This window comes from Plecotus auritus, assembly GCF_963455305.1.
Source record: "Plecotus auritus genome assembly, chromosome: 8".
Classification (NCBI taxonomy): Eukaryota; Metazoa; Chordata; class Mammalia; order Chiroptera; family Vespertilionidae; genus Plecotus; species Plecotus auritus.
Window position 1 is genome coordinate 63702136 of NC_137782.1, and position 20660 is coordinate 63722795.

The 20660-nt window shown below is 56.6% G+C and overlaps 1 protein-coding gene across 1 annotated transcript in view; it reads left to right on the plus strand.

The window, feature by feature from the left end:
* Window positions 1-335: 335 nt before the first annotated feature.
* NOL4L (nucleolar protein 4 like) overlaps window positions 336-20660 on the plus strand; it is a 124473-nt gene continuing 104148 nt past the window's right edge. Inside the window, exon 1 of the mRNA XM_080683744.1 lies at window positions 336-867. Coding sequence (XP_080539870.1) covers window positions 547-867 — 321 coding nt within the window. The 5' untranslated portion in view covers window positions 336-546. The remainder of the gene's footprint in view (window positions 868-20660) is intronic.

Below are 20660 nucleotides of genomic sequence, written 5' to 3' on the forward strand. Positions count from 1 at the left end.
GTGGTGGAGGCGGGCGCGGGAGGAGGAGGAGGAGGAGAAGGAGGAGGAGGAGGAGGAGGAGGAGGAGGAGGAAGAGCAGCGGCAGCGAGAGCCTGAGCAAGAGCAGGATGAGCCGCGCGAACTGACAGCCGCCGCCGCCGCCGCCGCCGCCGCCCGCGCCCAGGCTCGGTCTCGCTCCCCGCGCCCCGGGCCGCTCCCCGCCTCCCGCCTTCCCCGGCCGCCCGCGGGGCGGCCCGCCCCCTCTGCACCTCCGGGCCCCGAGCTGCCTCCATCGCTCCTGCATCCCGGCCGGGGGGGAGGAGGAGGCGGAGCAGGAGGCGAGCCGGAGCCGCCGCCGCCAACGCCGCCGCCGCCCGAGCAGGACAGAGCGCGTTGCAGCCCCGTGCGTCCGGCCGCCGCCCGTGCCCATCAAGCAGCCGCGCCGGAGCCACACCGCGGGACAGCCCCGGCCGCGGCGCGCCCCGGCCCGGCCCGGCCCAGCCCAGTCCCGGCACCGGGCGGCCAGGCGGCCGGCCCGCCCCCGAGGGCGCCGGGCGCGGCGAGAGGATGCCGAAGCCGACGCTACTGCTGCGCGGGGGCTGGGAGCGCGAGCGCAGTCCCGGGGACTCAGAGCTGGGCCGCCAGTTCCGGGACTGGTGCCTGCGCACCTACGGCGACTCGGCCAAAACCAAGACGGTGACACGCAGCAAATACCAGCGGATCACCGAGGTCCTGCAGGGCGGCGGCGGGACCGGCGCGGGCAGTGGCCCGGCGGCCGGCGAGAAAGGCAAGTTCCAGTTCTGGGTGCGCTCCAAGGGCTTCCGCCTGGGCAGCGGCCGGGAACCCAAGATGGGCCAAGTGGTGTATGTGCCGGTCAAGACGGGCTCGGTGAGTGCGCGCGCGGCGGCCGCGGGCCGGTCCCGCCGCGGGGCTCCGGGTGGGCGGGGGCGGGGTGTGGGTGTGGATGTGTGTCCGAACCTGTGTCCCTGAGGCTTTCCGTGGGTCTAGCCCGCCCGAGACGCACGCTTCCCTGCTCACCCTCCCGCCCCGGCCCGCCCAGGCAGCGCTCCGGGTTCGGGTTGTCCCTGCCCCCCTCTGCGCCGCTGCCCGGCCCGTGGTCTTGCGGAGCGGGCCGTCCCGGGCTGTTCACCCCAGTGTGTTCCGTCCTCCTGTCCCCTCCCCCCGCCAGCAGGCGGCTTCTCCGAAGCCCGAATCCCCCCCCCCCCCCCGCCCCACTGCCCGCCCTGGGGCTGCCTGTCCCGGGCGCCTCGCGCTCCCGCCCCCGGGCCGGCTGGGCGGTGTGTGTGTGTGTGTGTGTGTGTGTGTGTGTGTGTGTGTGTGCGTGTGCGTGTGTGTGTGTGGAGGGTGGTGCCGCGGGCGGGGGGCAGGGGCAGCCACGGGACGGGGAGTCCACTCGCCTTCCCATTGCCCGGGGAGGGGGCTCGCCCGGGCACTGTCTTCCCGACCCCACCCGGGGTTGGCCCAGGGAGGGGCAGCCTGAGCCGCAGCCTGGCGCAGGAGCAGCCTCCCGCGGGTGGGTGGGGCGCCCCCTCTGCCCCCCGGGCCCCTAGCTTTCCCCCTCCCTGGGACGGGGGCGGCCTGACCTATCCATCCCTTCCCCTCCCCCGTCCCTGGGGCAGCCCGGTCCGGGCGGGGTGGCGTGGGGGAGGGGGCGGGGAACCGCAGCCTCTGGGAGGGAGGGAGGCGGGCGGCCGGGCGGGGGCGTCCCCTCCGGCCCGGGGCGCCCTGGAGAGGGCGTGCGGCGCGGGCCCCGCGGCTCCCCCGCCGGGACCTCATTGTTCTGCAGCGGGTGGGGGCTTGCGGGGGGGGGGGTCGGTTGCTCCCGGGGCGCTGCTGAGCTTTGAACTTTCCGTCGCGAAGACCCTCCGTTAGTGCGTTCAGCCTCCGGCCCTCCCGGGCCGGGCCGGCCTCCCTCCCTGCCCCCCTCACTCCCTCCTTGGCCTCGCCCGGCCCGAGTGAGCGAGCGGGGCCACCCCGCGCCGGCCTCCCTCCCTCGCTCTCTCTCCCGCTCCCCCCTCCGTGCTCCTCCCCCGTCCGGCCCGCCCGCCCCGCGCTCTGCCCGGTCCCCGGCCAGAGCGGGCTCTTCACACACAATTGATTCGGTCGTTACGAAAAGTGCACTTGTCCCCTCCCCCTCCCCCTCCCCCTCCTGCGGCCGCCCGGGCCCGGCCCGCGGGGTGAGGGGGCCGCGAGGGAGGGAGGCGGGAGCCAGGGAGCGGATCCGGAGGCGCCTCCCCCACGCCTAGGGGACGGGGCTGCAGGCCGCGGGGAGTGGGGAGCCGTGAGCGCGGAGGGCGGGCGGCCCATCTGCGAGGAGCGCTGATAACCGCGCTGCTGCCGCTGCGGCCGCCAGCAGCCCATCTGCGCCGCTGCCGCCTCGGGCCGGACCCAGAGCAGAGGGCCGGGCCGAGGGGCGCGCCACAGCCGATCCTCGAAGGGGAAGGCTCGGGCAGTGTCCCATCTTCCTAGAGTCAGGGACCCCTTTGACCTAAATCAGTGCTCTCCCCAAACACGGGGAGTCTAGGTCATTGCCCCCTCCCCGGTCGAGTCAGAGATCCCTCCCCCAGCCTAAATCAGTGCTCACTTTCCCACAGGGGGAGCATGGGCCATTGCCTCTCCCCAGCCTAGGTTGGCCCTCCCCACCCTAACAGTTCTTACCCCTCCTTAGTTCTCCCCCACCTTGGGCTAGTGTCCCCAGCCTAAGTGTGGGTTTTGGAGGTCAGTGACCCACCAGATGGTTGGCTGGGTCTGTGCCCCCAACCCTGGGTCATTGCCCTGAGCCATCTAGGCTTCCCAAATCAGTTAGTACCCGCCCCTCCCCACCCCCACCCCCCCCACACACACACCAGGGTTATTCCTCGCTAGGGAGCTGGGAGTCTTGGCCCAATCTCCTTCTTAGTCTGAGGCAGGAGCCCCCCACTCCTGGAGTTGGGGGGCAGGTGACCCTCAGACTTGGCAGCTGGTTCATAGGTTCTCTGTGTGGATTGACCTCTCCTCTAGGGAGTGGCCATCATGGGGCAGTCCCCTTAACCCCTTAGCCAAACAGCTGTCAAGGTGGAGCAAGAACACACTCGCCCATGCAGGCCACATGCAGAAATTGGGTGCTAGGTCTGGGCCTGGGTTCTGCCAGCCCAGCAGGTCTTTTCATAACCTTCAAGAGGCCCACACTGACCTGCCCTGGCAGCACGGGCCTCAAAAGCCTCTGACTGGCTTCCAGACCAATAATAAGCCTTCCCCAAGGGACCACCTGCCTGGGAGGCAGGGAAGGGGACCTAGGCCTCCCTGCCCAGGCTGCCAGGAAGACGACAAACACAACAGACATGCCCTCCTGTGACAGCCTGCCCCTCGAGTTCCCCACGCCCTCCTGCCTGGCCTGCTGGTCCCCAGAGAGGCTGTTAGTTACCTGCCACTTGCCCAGCCAACCGGAGCCAGACACAGGAGATGCCCCTATTCTTGCCACCCCCATCTTCAAGCACCATCCTGGTGCTCAGCTATTATTTTTACATTTCTATTTTCCTTTTCACTGATCTAAGAGGAAAGAATCCTGCTGGGAATTCAGAGGCAACCATGGTCTCTTCCTGGGAGGGGTTGAATGGGACCTTCTTTGACAGGTACAAAGGACATCCCCCCTTCACTTGCCTACACACACACACACACACACACACACACACACTCTTCAAGTTATCATTGCCTCTGGTGGCAGTTGGGAGAGATCCTGTAGTTTTGTCCTGGGTGGGTTTTATGAAGGTCATTGGGTCATAAACCTTTGTCCAAGGCATTTGTTTAGCACCCACAGGCCTTGTGGGGAATGCTGGGGCATTGGGGTGGGTTGGCCCCTGTGCCTGCTCATGGGGCACCCAGCTGGTGGGGGAGGTGGGCACAACTGAGGATATGATCAAGAAATCAGGTAGAACACTTTCAGGGAAGAGGGGTTGTAGTGTAGGAGTTGGATCATCCAGCAGCTGAACAAGGTTCCCCGGCATGGGCAAGGTCCCAAGGGTGGCCATAGTGTGTTGTCTGTTTTCCATGCTGCTGCCCCCTCCATGGGCCCCCTTTCCTCCTCCCACAGCCATATGCGGTGCTGTGGTTGGGCCCTTCCCTGAGTCCCGGCCAGCAGCGGGTCGATGATCTGACACCACTTGTCCTGTCCCATCTGGCCCTGAGCTTTTTCTGGGTGTGTGTGACAAAGGCTTAATCTGTCCGAACCGGCCGGGGGCTGAGAGGAGGGCAAGGGGAATTACACTCTGCCTGGGCCTCCTGCAGCTGGGGCCCTGTGGGGGGTGGGGCAGGGCGGGGGTCGAGCAGAAGCCTGGGCGTGGGGGGTGGGTGGAGAGGCAAGTTGGTCTTCAGTTTGCAGGTTGTCACAGGAAATAGAAGTAGAGGCGGAGGGCTGAGAGGAGGAGGGCGGAGTCCTCCACGATGGGCAGGGGTGCTCAAGGGGATAAGATCTTTTTATGACAAGAGCCAGCCGGGCCTCCTGGCTGGGCAGAGCCTGGGTAGGATTTATTATTTCTTGTGTTTGGACTGCTCTGGCCTCCCTGGCCTGCCAAGCAGGGGAAGCAAACCCCTCAGAGGCAAGACCCTCTGATTCCGTTCCAGTGTCGGCCACAAAATGAACCCACCCCTTTCCTTTTCCTCTGGTCTCGTAGGGTGGGACTGTCCCCAGGGCCTGTAAGGGCCACAGGTTATGTCTGGGGTGGGGCCCTGGGCCATCTGTCAACTCCCTGGACCAGAGAGCCCCAGGGCTGCTTGGAGAAAGATGTTCTCAGCCCAACTCTACCATCTTCCAGATGGGAAAAACTGAGGCCGAGAGAGAGGAAGTTTCTGTTGGTAGGGAGCCAGGACTGGAACACAGATCTCTGTGCTCCACTGTGGCTTCTCTGTGGCCCATCACATGCCAGGATGCCTCCATTAGAGCCCCATTCCCTGAGGGGAAATGCCGGATTGCCAAACTCCACTCTCAACACTAGGCTCTTTTGAGCAGGACCCCAGGTGTTCTGCTGGCCAAATTGACTAATGGTGGTCTTTTCCCAGTTTGCAGACAACGTTCATTTAGTGGAGAGCATTTTCACAGTCTTCAGCCTTTCTCCCCAGAGCTTTTGTGTAAACCTTTGGCACCTGCGGCCGCTGGTCTGGGCGGGAAATGGCCTCTGACTTAGCACAGTATACTATGTGCTGTGACCTTTGGTCGTATACCGTAGTATTTCTGCTTTTCTTCAAATTATCACCACAGGACCCTTTCTGAGTTACTGTTCTGTGCCTGTCACTGTGCTGAGAGGCCAAGACACAGTGGCTTATTGAATGCTCACAGCAGCCCAGGTCAGTGCTGCTATTATTGCCATTCTTCAGATGAGTAAACTGAGGCTTAGGGAGGCTCAGAGCTTCCCTAAGGCCACTGCTGATGGGGGCAGGTCCTGAGCTCCAGTACTGCCCTCACACATGTGCATTCTGACCCTGTCTGAGGTGTCTTGCAGCCTGACCCAATTTGAAAACCTAGGTCCTTTATGACAAACTTTCAGTTCATTACACCTACAGAAGAATCCCTCTGATCAACATGTCTGTAATCTTAAGCTGGTGCTTGAGGCAGGATTGGCTCTGTGTGAGATGTCTGAGGGCTTTCCTGGGTTCACTAGGATGGGAATGGGGTCAGAAGAAGGGAGGAGGCCTCTGCTGTCCTGGGTCCTGGGGGGACTTTGGGGAGAAGGTTGACAGTGGCATCTGGCAGGACCCAATTTGGATTTCTCATGGCAGAAGTGGGCTATTTTGTTAATTAAGCCTCAGTAATTCTGAATATGGTCTTGGGGACTCGGGGGCTCTGTATTTTGGATCGTGTGTGATGCTGGAGGATCAGGTTCTGCCTTCCTGGGACCTCCCTTCTGGGTTCTGGGTCACTATCTACTGGGGGGTGGAGACCACATGCGGCCAGACCTGGCATGAACATCCCCTCCCTCGGGGCCCCCTATAGGCTGTCTAACTGTCCCCGAATGTCTGGGAGTCAGGAAGCCCATCGGGGATCCTAAAAATGCTTCTGGGGGGCCTGAGGGTTAGGGAGCTGATGGCTTGGGCTGCCCAGGGACAAAGTGACGTAGCCTCAGGCAAACCTGGGCTTCTCCAAGGCAGCTCTTACCGTGGAGGTGGTGGAATTGAGTACTGTGCACGTGTGTGTGAACTCGTGGTAGAGCATGTGTGTTTGTATGTGGGCGCTGTGCGCATGTGCGTGTGCGGGCAGCAGTGTGACTCTGTGGGCGTGAGTGTGCATGTGCCTGTCCATATGTAGGCTGGAGATGCTGTCTGCCTGGGGCAGTGTGTGTGTGTATGTGTGTGTACAGGTGGAGGGGAGACTGCATGCTCATGAATGTGTGTGATTGTGAGCGTCTGTGTTGGCAGATGTGCAAGCACCTGGGGTGTGGGCATTGGCAGACCATGAGTGTGACTGTGTGTGCATGCACACATGTTCAGGATCCTATTGAAAAAAAAAAAAAAAAAACCATCAGGCTGGCCGCACCATATTGACAGAGGTGTCCTTCATCATAACTGAGCCAGCCTGAGCTGCTGCCCTGGCCTCTGCTGCTCCTCAGGTCTCAGCAGCTGCTGAAACCAAGTGTGAGGGAGGGAGTGGACATAAGAGGTAGCACCATGTCCCTGTCCTCATGACAGTGGCCAAGGCACTTCTCTGTTTCCAGCCTTCTTCCTCTACCTCCTCTATGCCTTGCCCTATAGGACGACAGGGAAAAGCTTGTGACGTTTTGACATTGTGGCACTTAGTCCAAAGCCAGGCACCATGGCAGGTGGGAGAGAGGGCTCTGAATTTGAAAAGGGGGGGCCAGGACCTATGGGATTCCAACTCAGCCACTTCCTTGCATGTGACCTGAGTAAGTAGCCTGTTTGATCTCTCCAAGTCTCAGTTTCCTCATCTGGAAAACAGACTCCAAAGCCCCACTTCCAGGAGGCTCGGTGAACTGGGAAAGGCTCTGATGTCATTTGAGGAGGTCCCTCTGCTACGTTGTGTCAGAGCAGGTCCTGCCTCTGAACCCCAAAGTAGGAGAGGAAGCAGAAGGAAGCTGGGTGAGGGCCCAGTGAGGCAGGCGGCTTATCAGAACAAGGGCTCCTGAGTCTCCTTCTGCCCCTGGCCCAGCCTGACATAGGAGGTGAAGGGCTTGGGGTCTCAAGCCACAGGGCCCTGGTTTCAACTCCCAGCTCTCTTTCACCAATCTGACCTTAGTTTTTTCATCTGTAAAATGGAGCTGATGGCCTTATCTCTTTCATAGGACTGGTGTGAAGATGAATGCATTAACGCATGTAGAGCCGGACACATGTAGCAAGTCCTAGGAAATGTTAGCTGCTATGTGATCTCACTGAGCCTGACTTTTTCTCCTCTGGAAAATGGGGATGGTGATTAAAGATATCATGGATATTAAATGGGACAGTGGAAATAAAGTACCTAGCAAAGTTCTTGGCGTGTTGTAGGTGGGCAGCAACTATTAGTTCACTAGAGATTGTGTCTTAGTTATTTCTCTATCTTCAGTGCCATTGGGGGCCTGGTTAACGTTGTATTGAACTTCACAGAACACCAGATAAATCTTGGTGAAGAACATACGTTTGGCATAGGCCCCCAAAGCTGGGGATATGAAGACTCAGGGTCTCTCTCTGCCCTTGCTGAGCCTCAGTTTCTCTAGATGATGTAGGGAAATCTCCTGTGGTTCCTCCTGCCTCTGAATCCCTTCCTGATGTGGGGAAGCCAGATCCCAGAGGTCAGGGTGCTAGAGAGCAGAGCGTGAGGGCTTTACCAAGGTCTGTAGTCACTCACCAGGTAGAAAGGTAGAAGGGTGAGCCTACCACAGGCCTCTCATTCCCATTCCCATTCCCACTCCTGCCCCCGTCCCTGCCTGGAAACCTGAGTTCTGGACTCTGGGATCCTACAGAGAACACGGTGAGGCTGGGTTAATGATTTCCTCCCTGGGCAGGGGTCTGAGCACATCTCCCCTGTTCTTAAGCCCCTGCCATGTGCCCGGTACTTTATTTCATTTCCTCCCCTCTGGATTCTGTGAGGTATTTGAGAATCTGGCATCAAAGGCCAGGGCATCTCCCAGTCCCACCGTAAACCGGTGGCAGGGCGTGGGTTCCATGGCTGTCTGACCCTCTGTGCCCCGGGGCATGGAGGCAGGCTCACAGGTGCTGAAGCCCACCCCAGGCTCCTGTTGCCCCTCACCCAAGGGCACTCTACAAAAGCTTCTCAGAGCTCCAGGCAGCCCTACCACTGGCCCAGACGGAGCCTGGTGGAAGACAGATGCCACCTTTCCCCCTTAACCCTTCCCTTCTCATCTCAGCTGCAGCCTGGGCAGGCTGCCGGGGTTGGGAGGCAGGGCCTGTCTTCTCCCCACAAGGCCCAGTCCTCGGGGCCACCCTGGAACATGGGGTTTCTCAGCTGTAGATGGGGAAGCTAAGGCCAAGAGTGGAGAGAACAAGCTCCACAGAGCACCAGTGCAGGGTGTGTGCCCGTCTGGTTTCAAAACCCGGCGGGTCATTCATTCAATCACTTGCTCACTTATTTGCATCTTCCACTGTCCTCCCCATCTTCGCAGCTCCATGCTTTCTTTGCTCAGCCATGCCTGGAGTCATTGTTACTTCTTTCTCCTCTGACTGCCCTCCCCATTCAAGCATTTGCAAATCCTGTTGGTTTCACCTTCTACATACATCTCAAATGTTACCTGCTCACCACCGCCACTGCCACCAGCCTCGTCCAAGCCTGAAGCTGCATCTGCCTCCCCACTAGGCTCCCTGTGCTCACCCTGGCACCCCTGTCATGCCCTCTGGCTCACACAGCCAGAGGAACCTGCAAAAAACAAATCAGATTCTTTCCCTCCTCTACTCAGAGTCCTACACGGCTCCTGTCTCACTCAAAGCAAGAGCCAGTCTTTCCCAAAGCCTACAAGGCCCTGCATCGTCTGGCCCTGGCTGCCTGCGGCCCTCACCTCCTTCCCCTCTCCCCTTGCTCATTTAGGCTCAGCCACACTGGCCTCCTTGCTGTCTGCAAACCACACACAGTTCTGCCCCAGAGCCCTTGCACTGGCAGTTCTCCCAGCCCGGAACACTCTTCCCCCAGATCTCTCTGTGGCTGGCTCCCTCTCCTGTTGCTCAAATGTTACCTCCTTCCTGCTCACCCAGTCAAGACCATCTTAGGTCCCTTGGACCTCCTCCTCCTACCCCTTTCTAATTTATTTTTCTCCTTCACTCTTACCACCTCCTATTATTTATTTATACTAGTTTATATGTTTAGTGTATGTCTCTTCACAAGGCTATGAACTCTACCACGGCAGACCTGTCTGTTTTCACTGCTGTAGCCCCAAGGCCCGGAATAGCCCCTGCCCCTCGGGGGCTCCCCACTGTGGGGTGGGGGATGGAAGGAAACAGCAATGACAGCAGATGTCTCAGAGCCGACTCTGAGGACCACTCATTTAATCCTGCACTCAGAGGGCCTCAGGAGCCCCAGGCCCAGACCCATCCTCCTGCCCGAGGCTGTCCGGGGTGTCCTCAGGGAGGTGACATTTGAGCTGGACCTTGAGGCCGGAACAAACTTTTCAGCAGGAGCAGAACAGGGGAAGCTCATTCCATGGAGTGGGGCAGGTTTAGGCACGGTCAGTGCCCAGTGTGTGCGATGGTGCCCCGGCCACCTTCCCGGAGAAGCCTGTTCTGCGGAACGTTTAGAATGGGATAGAGGCCCTAGCCAGTTTGGCTCAGTGGATAGAGTGTCGGCCCAGGGACTGAAGGGTCCTGGGTTCGATTCCGGTCAAGGGCACATTCCTCAGTTGCAGGCTCGATCCCCAGGCCTGGTTGGGGCACAATCGGGAGGCAACCAATCGATGTGTCTCTCTCACATCAATGGTTCACCCTCTGTTTCTCCTCCTCTCTTCCACTCTCTCTAAACAAATAAATGGAAAAATATTCTCAGGTGAGGGTTAAAACAATAAAATGGGTTAGCGATGGGTAGGTAACGGGTCAAATAAGCTTGAGAAGGACGTGGAGTACAGAAGGGATGCGCTGGTGAAATTGGTTGAGGCCAGATGGAAGAGAAGGATTGGAAAGCCACTCAGGAGCTAGTGTGTCACCACCAAGGAGAGCAAGGAGTTACAGGAGGGTGTTTAAGTGGAGGGGAGATAAGGTCAGAAACGAGTTTTAGAAGGAACCCTCGAAATGCTGTGGCAAGGAGGTGTGTTCGGGAGAAGGAGGAGCGGGAGGCTGAGAAATAGGTGCAGAGAGAGAAGGCCAGGCCCAGAAGGTGGTGGCAGAGCTGGGGTCCAAATGCAGGTCTGTTGGCATGCAGCCCTCTGACCTTCCCTCTGGTTGCTCTGCCTGTCAGAGCCCCTGTTGCCTAGGCAGACCCCTCTCCATGAAAATGACAATCCCCTGTTTAAGCATTGCACACCGTTCTTTGGCCTGGGTGGGGACTGGGTAACGTGGGAGGTGGGGGGATAGGGAGGATAGAGGATCATGTATTCTTGGGTGGGAAAAGGAATGTTTATGACACCAGGAATGTAGGAAGACGTACAGATCTGGGGCTGAGGCACAGGGGCAGGGTCCAGTGGGCAGAATCCAAGAGCTGTCCTCCAGACTGGCAGTGTGTGGCATGGGAGGGCCTAGAGGAGACCTGGTGGTGACTCAGGCCTTGATGGGGGTAACTTGGAAGTCATCATATTCACAGGGCCCCCTTCCCAGCTTGGAACCTTTCCCGCCGCAGCTGGGACCCGATACAGGCTCTGGGGAGGCCTATGCTTGGGCAGATGACTCATCGTTTTCTCAGTATCCCTGGGCTGAAGAAATGTTCAAAGAAACAAGGGGCTCTCCCTTTGCCAGGCCAGCCCCCGACTGGCTGCTGGTGGGTTGAGAAAAATGCACTCGGGCCTTGAGCTTTGTCTGCGTGCATCTCAAGGACGTATCTCCAAGAGCCCCTGGCTTACACACTCTTACATAGGCCTCAACCACCCTGGGAGGCCATTATGACCCCATTATACAGGTTAGCAAACCAAGGCACAGCCTCTGCTGGGCACCCAGCTAAGGAAACACTTGGTGTTTCAGTTTCTTCATCTGAAAAATGGATCTTATGATTATCCCTCCCCTACAGGGTTGTTGGGAAAACCAGAAGAGAGAATTATGTGAGATGCTTAAACAGTGGGATTGTCATTTCGTGGGGATGTGGAGAGAGGCCTGTCCAGGCAACAGGGGCTTTGCCAGGTAGAGCAACCATAAGGAAGGCCAGACGGTAACATGGCCAACAACAGATCCATATTTGAATCTCAGCTCTGCTGCCAGTTTCTGGTTCTGGGCAAATGGCTTGCCTGCTCTGATCCCCTGGCCCCTTCTGTATAAGGCGTGATAACCCACACCCTGTGGGGTGGTTAGGAAGATGGCGTAAAACCAAGCTGGCCAGGCAGGCCACAGAGTAGGGGCTGCTACTCCATCTCAGGGTCCCTTGGAGGACCACCCTCCCCACTGTGAAGATCTCCAAACTAGACATTTGTTAGTCTCTCGAGGGTGGTTAGGAGACCCTGTGTGGGGTGAGAGGAAAGCCTGGGCCAAGGTGGGAGAGGGGCCGGAAGCTCTGTGGGGCTGGGGCCTCCCTGGGAGATCTGGAGGCTGGGACAGGAGCAGGCCAAGGGGCAAAGGGTTTTATGTTGAATGTGAGGCTCCTGCAAATCAGCATAGCAGTGGGCTGTGTGTGTGTGTGTGTGTGTGTGTGTGTGTGTGTGGCGGGGAGGGGCGGGGGGAGGGAGAGACAGAGGCTGGGTCCAGGCTCTGCCATTTACTGATGTGCAATCCTAGGCAAGACTATTCTTCACTCCGAGCCTGTTTTCTCTTCTATAAAATGGGATTATAACCGCTGTGGCTTCACTTACTCCTCCTCCTCCTCCTCCTCCTCCTCCTCCTCCTCCTCCTCCTCCTCCTCCTTCTTCTTCTTCTCTCTCTCTCTCTCTCTCTCTCTCTCTCTCTCTCTCTCTCTCTCTCGTATAGTATAGAAGCACCTGTACCCAGGTGTGGACATAGTCAAGTCCTCAGTAAAAGGTAGTTATAATTAGGATTAAGACTGTGATAGAATCAGTAACTCTGCAATCCGTACAAGGCCAATGTGGAGCAGTGCAGCTGAGTTGGGTTTTGGAGCTCAGACCAGTCCCAGGTTTGAACTGAGCTCCACGACTCATTAGCTGGATGATCTTGAAACAAGTTGTTGTTCCTCCCTGAGCCTCAGTTTCCTCCTCTGGCAAATGGACTCAGTAGTATTTCCCATCACACAGGGTTGCTATGTGGATGTGAAGAGAGATTCCATGTCATTTGCTCAACACAGGAAACAGGAGTGTTCTCTGCTTGTTCCTGTGCTGTGACCAGTGGCCTTAGTATTGGGATGCAGGATCTGCACAGGACCAGGGGACACTGGAGCAGAGAATTGCAGAAGGGGCAGTGGACAGAGGTAGAAGAGAATGAAGGAGGGGTATGTGTAGGAAAACTGGAGGGAGGACCACCACCCAGGAGGAGGGGTGGTCAGCTGGATCTGCTCTGGAGGATTGACAGACCCCCCTCCCCCACATCTGGATGAGAGAAAGCCTTGATGGAAGCCAGAGGGCAGAGGGAAGGCGCTGCGCCAAAGCAGGTAGGAAGGAGAGGCCAGAAGTCCTGCTGGTCCAGTCAGGGAAGGAGGGCGAAAAGAGAACTGGACTCCAGAGTCCAGGGCATGCTCCCTGGGACAGAAAGCCCTGGGTTCAAATCCTGCCTCACCAACCAGCTGTGAAAAACTTTGGACACATCTCAGCCTCTCTGAGCCTCCATTTCCACATCTGTAAAATGGGGATAGTAATATCAACTATCTTTCAGGGCTGTTGTGGGGATAATTTGAGATTCATAAAGTACTCAGTCAATGCCTGCTACCAAATAAAGACAATGATAACGTGACACAGCTAGCATTTGTCGAATGCTTAACGAAGTGCCAAGCGCTCTGCTAAATACTTTATGCCCATGACTCCATGTGACTGTTCAAACATTATAATTATCATTATAGTCCTCATTTTGCTGATGCGGATGTTGAGGCTCAGAGAGGTTAAGTAACGTGCCTGAGGTCACAGAGCTGGTAAGAACCAGAGCAGGGACTTGAGCCCATGCAGCAGAGAAGTGTCGTGTCCTCGGCTCCTTAAATCACCCAGTCTCTTGACAGCAAGGCTTAGTGCTGGGGTCCCTCGTGGCAATACATGGGCTTGGCAATGACTCTTCCCAGGATGGGACAGCAGGCATGAGTCTGTCTGGCAGGGTATGCTGACAGTAGGACATGCTGCTTAGGCACAAATAGGATCTATTGGTGGGGTTGGCCCTCAGGGGTTACCGAAGTAGTCTTTGATTAAGAGAAGGCCAGGGAGTGGTGTAGAGCCCCACAGCCAGCTAGCTGAGGTGTGTATATAATGGGCGGGGCAGTGGGGGGAGGTTGTGCCCACCTACATGAGAGAAGGCTCAGCCTTACACCCTGGCTACAGCCAGCTGCTAGCAGTCCCAAAAGGAGATGGGTGGTCAGTGCCCACTCTGCGTGGCACTGATGGGGATCAGTGCAGGGAGAGGGTGCCATGGAAGCTGGGGAGGAGCTAGAATAGAGAGAGCACTTACAAAGAGGTGAGTCATGAAATGGAAAGGAGGGCCTCCCAAGACGGGCCAGTGGCTCTCTGGACAAAGGAGCACGAGAGGTCTGTTTTCAAGGTAACACACACATGAATTAAAGCCACAACAACCACAAAATAGCAGCCCCAGGGGGGAGGAAGTGCCCAGACCACCCTATTCCCCTCAAACCAGTTTCTGAGCCAGAGGGGTTCAGTCCTACATGGCCCTAGGGCTAGGCTGCCTGGGTTTGAATCCTGAATCCTCTATATACTTGCTGTGCAACTCATTCAACTTACTCAACCTCTCTGTCCCCCAGTTTTTGCATTTAGAAAGTGGGGGTGATGATAGGACCTGCTGCTCTGGATTGTTGTGAGAATCAGCTTCTGAAGCCTAGCAGAGGGCGGGGCCCTTGGTTGAGTGCTCTGTGACACTGGCCGTTGTTATTGTTGTTACTATTATTGCTGTGATTACTGTTGTGCACTGCCCAGCTCCCCTTTTGGGTCTGAAGCTCAGTTTTTGTGGCTTCTGCTTTTTTAAGCAGAGGCAGAGGTGAGAGGTCAGCCCGAGGTCAGCCCCGTGGCCTTGGATCTTGAGACAGGCCTCCGGTGTGGAGGGGTTTTCTATCATTGGCTGGGCCCCAGGAATTAGTCATTGCCTCATCCGGGCTCATGATGTGGGGACTCAAGATGCTGCCTCTGTGCTGTGGACGTGGGCTGGTGGTGGGGAGAGGAGGCATGAGGGGCTGTGGAGAGGGCTGCTGGCTAGGCCCCAGAACTCGGGGTTTCAAGGCCCTCCTCTGCCACTCCTCAGCCTCAGCTCTTTGCCTTGGTGTCCTTATCAGCAAGGTGGCACCAGGCTGTGGTGAGGAGCCAAGGCAACCTCAGATGTGAGGGAGTACGGGGGATATCCTACCAGGAACCCACCTGCAAGCTCCCTGCCCTCAAGGATTCACGATTGAGTTGATGGTGTTACTGATAAGATCCCAGGGGGAGAGGTGTTCGAGTGTAGCTGAGAAGAGCCCCGTCCTGGGTTTACGTCTTGGCTGTGCTGCTTAGTAGCTGAGTGAACTTGCGGAAATTAACCTCTCTGCGCCTCAGTTTCCTCCTCTGTAAATTGGGCATAACAATAGAACCTGCCATGCAGGGTTGTTGGACACAGGTAAGAGCCTGGGGCCTGGCTCATGGTAAGACTCTGATTGGCAGCAGTTGTAATTATTTTAAGGAACTCCGATGAACATGGGAAGTCACCAGCAAACAATACAAGGCTACAGACCATCCCTTCATTCACTGATTCGTTCAGCAAACTTTTATTGGCACCTGCTATGTACCAGGCCCTGCTCATTCATTTCACAAAGATTTAATGAGCACCTGCTATGTGGCAGGAGTGGTGAATAGGACAGACTTGATCTCTGCCCTCCCAGAGTTGGGAGTCCCAGGTACCCCGACTGTTCGGTGGTCGGGGCAGACTAGGGCCTGTCATGCCAACCAGCTAGTTGGCTCAGGCAGCTGGGCCCCTATCCAGTTGTGCCAGACTTGCTGAGCTCAAGGGGGCCGCTTCTGCCCGGGGCCCCTACGCTAGCTCTGTTGCCCCAGGTCCAGCTCCTCTGAGTCCCCTTTCCCAGGGTATGGGGAGTACAGGGCCTTTTCATCAGTCCCCTCCCACTCCAGTTCTTATCACCTCCTCTCCAGCAATAGCGCTCGTCCTTCCTCCTGCTTTCTTCCCTTTTCACACAGCTGCCTAAGTGCTGTGTTAAAATGTAAACCCGACCATATTCCTTCTCTGCTCAATACCTTCCTGTGGGTCCCCATCACCCTCTGAGGAAAAGCCACCAAGGCCCATGAGGCCCAGCTCTGGCCCTGTCTCCACCTTCCAGGCTCCTGCTCACTGCCCGTAGGCCACTGGTCTCCAGGCTGTTCCCTCAGCCCTCACTGGGCCCTAGTGAAATGTCACCTCCTCAGTGAGGCCTCCCCGGATTACCTTTTCAAAAGGCCTTTGTCCCCCATCACTCTTCATCCCTTTACTCTAACCTCAGAACCCTTACAACCTCTGAGAGACACTAATTTTGTGTGTGTTCCTCTTGCGCTCCATGGGCACAGGGATATTTGCCATCTTGCTCATGGCTGTGTTCCCAGCACCTGGTGCATAGTAGGCAGTCAGTAAATATTTGTTCAATGAATGCCTCAAGCCTTTTCATATTTGTGCTGCAGTTTCCTCCCCTGAAAAATGGAGAATCAGGCCTGTTAGGGGGCCTACATGCAGATTAGAGTGATGGCCAGGACACATTGGGGGCTGTCTGACCAGCCCACAAGCAGGCCCCTCCAGTCCAAGGGCTGAGAGCCAGATGAGGCTGGCAGGTCCACAGGTGGTTATGAAGGCCCCTCACAGAAACATTGGGATTTATTCCTTACTAGAAGGGAAGCCCGGGCAGGGCCCCCACATCTGTGGGAAGACGGGAAGAGAAGCTGGCTTGAAGGGAGCCCTGGGGCTGGGGAGATAGGGCTATGTGGTCCCTTAATGGAGCCCCAGAAAGCCAGATCTCAGGCAGTGAGAGCTATTGCAGAGCAGGGGAACACAGGGATGGGGGTGTTTAGGGAGCTGAGTCTGGTCCATTGTGTGCAGAGCACCCCATTCCCCTCCAACTAGTTCCTGAGCCAGAGGGGTTCAGTCCTACACAGGGATGGGCAAACTTTTTGACTCGAGGGCCACAATGGGTTCTTAAACTGGACCGGAGGGCCGGAACAAAAGCATGGATGGAGTGTTTGTGTGAACTAATATAAATTCAAAGTAAAGGAGTGGAGGGGAGAGCAAGAGAACCCTCTGCTCTTTCGGCTCCGCGGGCCAGATAGAACAGCCGAATGGGCCGGATCCGGCCCGCGGGCCGTAGTTTGCCCATGGCTGCTCTAGGGTCTCCAGGCTGTTCCCCCAGCCCTCACTGGGTCCTGGTGAAATGTCACCTCCATGTAGGACTGAACCCCTCTGGCTCAGGAACTAGTTGGAGAGGAATAGGGAGTCTGAGGCCCAGGGAGGCTCTGGGTTCTAGGGGACAACAGCTCCAATGGGAGCAGAAACTAGAGAAATGAGGTGGAAAGGGCTGGGGGTCTGAAGGAATAGATCTAACAGGCTCTTCCAATTTCCTCCTATCAGCTACTTTGTTCTCCAGAAAAGCCTCTTCATTCATTCATTCATTCATTCATTCACTCATAGATGTAGGGAATGCAGGTCCTTTTCCATCATACAGAGCAGAGCTCAGGATGCATCGTGAGGGACTAATGCTGCTGGTAACGGTGGTGATAGTGGTGGTGGTGATGGTAATTATGGTAGTGAAGGTGATGATGGTATTTATGGCAGTGGTGGTGACAATGATGGTCATTGTGATGGTGATGAGAGTTATGGTGGCGGTAATGGTGATGATGATGGTGGTGTGTCAGTTCACATTTATTGAGTGCTCACTAGGTGCTGGGCCTGCTCTAAGTGCTTCCTATGTGTTTGCACAACGGGCTCCTGCAACAACCTGTGAACCACGGAGGTCTTAAGCAACTTGCCCACGGCCCCCTGTGAGCAAAGGGCGGCACCGGACGTGAGCCCAGGCATGCTGACTGACCAGCAGCTGCTCCCAGCTATGGCCACCTGCCCCTTCAGCTGCAGCTCCCTCCCTAAGGTCCCTTCCTTGCCTCCTGGACCCAGCACAGGCCCGTGCAGGGGCAAGTGCACGTGCATGAGTCTGACTTGCCTGAGCAGGGTTTGAGGTCTGGCATTGCCCCAGCAAGCTTGCGCGATTGGTGCCCTCACGCCTCTGCCTTCAGCACCTCGTCTGTGACGGAAGAACGGTCCTCCAGGGAGGCCGCCAGAAAGGCAAGGAACCATCACCCACACTGTGGCAGTTGGTGTTTCCAGGGGGAGAGCCCATTTTCTAAATCAGGAGGCAAGAAAGAAAAGAAGGTTCTATTCTGAGCCCTGCCTCTGGAATCTGGGATGGGAATGGGGCAGGGTCCCCTAGATGGACGTACTGTACGCACACACCCTTGCTGCTTCCCTTACACGGGCCTGGGGAAGGGGCTATTCTCCCACCCATTGCTGACTCCCATGCCTCTGGGGACCAGAGGGAGGCAGGATCCAGGCACTTGCACCCCGAGTTCTAGGAAACCCAAGCATATCCCGTGCCAGTGAAGGGAGGGAACAGAAGGTAGGGTTGGGAGCAGAAGGCCTGAGCATAAATGTTCCTTCTGGGCTCCCTGTGTGCCTGGGGCCCCCACTTTCCCTCTATGGGCTTCAGTATTATTCAGTTTTAAGATACAGGGGTGGGCAAAACTAGATTTACAGTTGTGAGTACAAAACACAGAGTTTATTCTTGTATTATTACTTATTTGTTTATTTTTAGTTAATCCTCACCCGAGGATATTTTTCCATTGATTTTTAGAGAGAGGGGAAGGGAAAGGGAGAGACAGAGAAACATCGATGTGAGAGAGACACAGAGAAACATCGATGAGAGAGAGACACATCGGTTGGTTGCCCTGACCAGGGCCGGGGAACCTGCAACCAAGGTATGTGCCCTAGACCGGAATCGAACCTGGGACCCTTCAGTCCGCGGGCTGACGCTCTGTCCACTGAGCCAAACCGGCTAGGGAGTATTATTTTTTATTTATTATGTGTTATTTATTTGTACTACAGCTGTAAACATACCTTTGCCCACCCCTATAGTGACGAAGTGGCTGCTCTGTGGAGACACAAATGGATCTCTGCCCTCGGAGAGCTGGCAGACACTACATGAGGGTGGACACTACATAACAACTAAGGAAAGCACCCAGCTAGTCAGATGCTGTGGAGAAAAATCAAGCAGAGTGAGAGGAATAGAAGGTGCTGGGATGGGATGTATTGGAATTTTCAACAGGGTATCAGAGAGGGCCTCGTTGAGAAGGTGACATTGTAAACAAAGCCCTGAAGGAGGTACAGGAGCAAGTTATACAGGTATTTGGTGGAAAAGCATTCCAGGCAGAAGGAACAGTAGGTGTAAAGACCCTGAGGCAGGAGTGTGTCTCATTGGGTTTGAGGAACAGCAAGGAGACCAGTATCCCCACCCCCTATATTTGGAAATCAAAAGACCACATTTTACCCCTGGAGATCTTACACCCCAGAACAAAATTCTTTCTGAGCCCTCAGAGCCCATCCCAGGGGGAGCTGGTGATGCCAGCCTCCTGGCTGGGCCTGGGGCAGGGGACTTACTGCCTGCTTCTTCAGCCAGAGGGTGGGTTTTTAGACCCATGGGGGCTTGGAAAAGAGAATACCATCCTGACTGCTCACTCCAAGTAGCTGACAACTCTGGGTTCTAATCCTAGGTCCAACCACTTTCCGGCTATGTGACCTTATGCAGATCATTCTCTGAGCCTCCCTGTCCTCATCTACAGAATGGGAATGCAATGCCTATATGTCAGATTGTGGTGAGACTTGTGGGAAACACACTAGGAAATGTGTGTAAGTGCCCAGCCTGGTGCCTGCCTGTAGGAGGTGCTCAGTAAATGTTTAAAATTGGAACCTAACATTTGTATGGCTTTGAATTATTTTCATAATTGTTGGGAAATTATCACTTGAGTCTTCTAAGAACTCCAGGAGGAAGAGAGATAAGAAAATAATAGCCTGATTTACAGAGTGTAAACGGAGGCCTGGAGAAGCTGAGTGATTTGCCCAAGGTTACAGTGAGGCAGGACCGATGGAGGGCTAAGATGTGGGTGTCCTGGCTCAGGGAACCCCGGGGATCCGGGGGAGTGGAGATGATCCAGAGCCTGCCCTCCCTCACAGGCGCTCGTGTACACATGTGCACACGGCACCACGCAATAAGAGCGACTTTCAGATTTGTGGTTCCCAAGCAGGTTTTGTAAGGCATGGCTTGATGGGTCGGGAGGTCTGTTGTAAGGATGTTGAAAAGCTCAGAGGGTGGGGCAGCTCAGGCCACAGGCAGAGTCTGGGGCAGGTCCCTGAGAAGAGGAAGAGGTCTGGGCTCATGTGATTGTCCACACGGCCTGCCTGTCCATCCAGTGTCTGGCCTTGCGGGGCAGGTCAGTCTGGGTCCACAGCCTGGTCTCCAGCACCTGGCTCCTAGAGCCTTCTTGTCCAGATGACCGTCCCAATTAGCCTGGGAGCCTCGGGGCAGCCTGGGGGTGAGGGGCATTGCAAAGAGGAAGCTGAGTTTCAGAGAGGGGCATGCCCAGCTGACGAGGGGGAGCCAGGATTAGGGCCCAGGTCTGCCTGACCTATCCCCAGCACTGGCCATTCCTCCCACGGAGCTAGTCATAACTCAGCCAGGTGCTGGCAGGCAGGCTTTGTGCAGGAGGACCCCTTCCTCCCGTGGCCCACCTTCCTGGCCACAATCTGGCCTCTTCGCCCTTGACAGAAGGCCCTGCCCACCGGTGCCTGCTCCTTGGTTGCTGCAGCCTGAACCTTCATCTCATGGGGCTCGGGGCCACGGGAACTGGCCCTGCCCTGCACCAGCCTGCCTTGGGCACTCGGCTGACCATCTGACCCCTTGGTTGGAGAAGTCAGTGAGCCCAGCCTTATTCAGTGCCTTTAACACCCTCGACGGCCTTTCCCCAGTGTCCACATAACTGAGGGACTTCTAGGCCCATTTTCTAGATGAAGAAACTGAGGCATAAAGAGGAAAGGTTATGTCCTGAAGCACACAGGACACGAGAGCAGAGCTGGATTCCAAAGCCCATGCTTTTTCTATTATAGCTCCCTGCCCTCAGTTCCTGCAATATAGGAGAATGGAGCTCAATTTAGAGCACAATGGAAACAGCACAAACTGGAGTGGCTGAATTCAGATCCTAGCCCCTTCACTTCCCAGCAGGGTAGCCTTGGTCGTCACATCTCCCCGGGCCTCAGTTTTCTGATCTGTAAATGGGGCTCAGAGCAATATCACCCTGTGAGCTGCTGTGAGATTCAGTGAGCAGCAGTACAGAGCGCCCAGAAAACGATGGAACACTGACGTGGTCATTAGTGTTTGAAGTCGCTGAGGTTCCTGTTTACCCTTACCTGTGTAT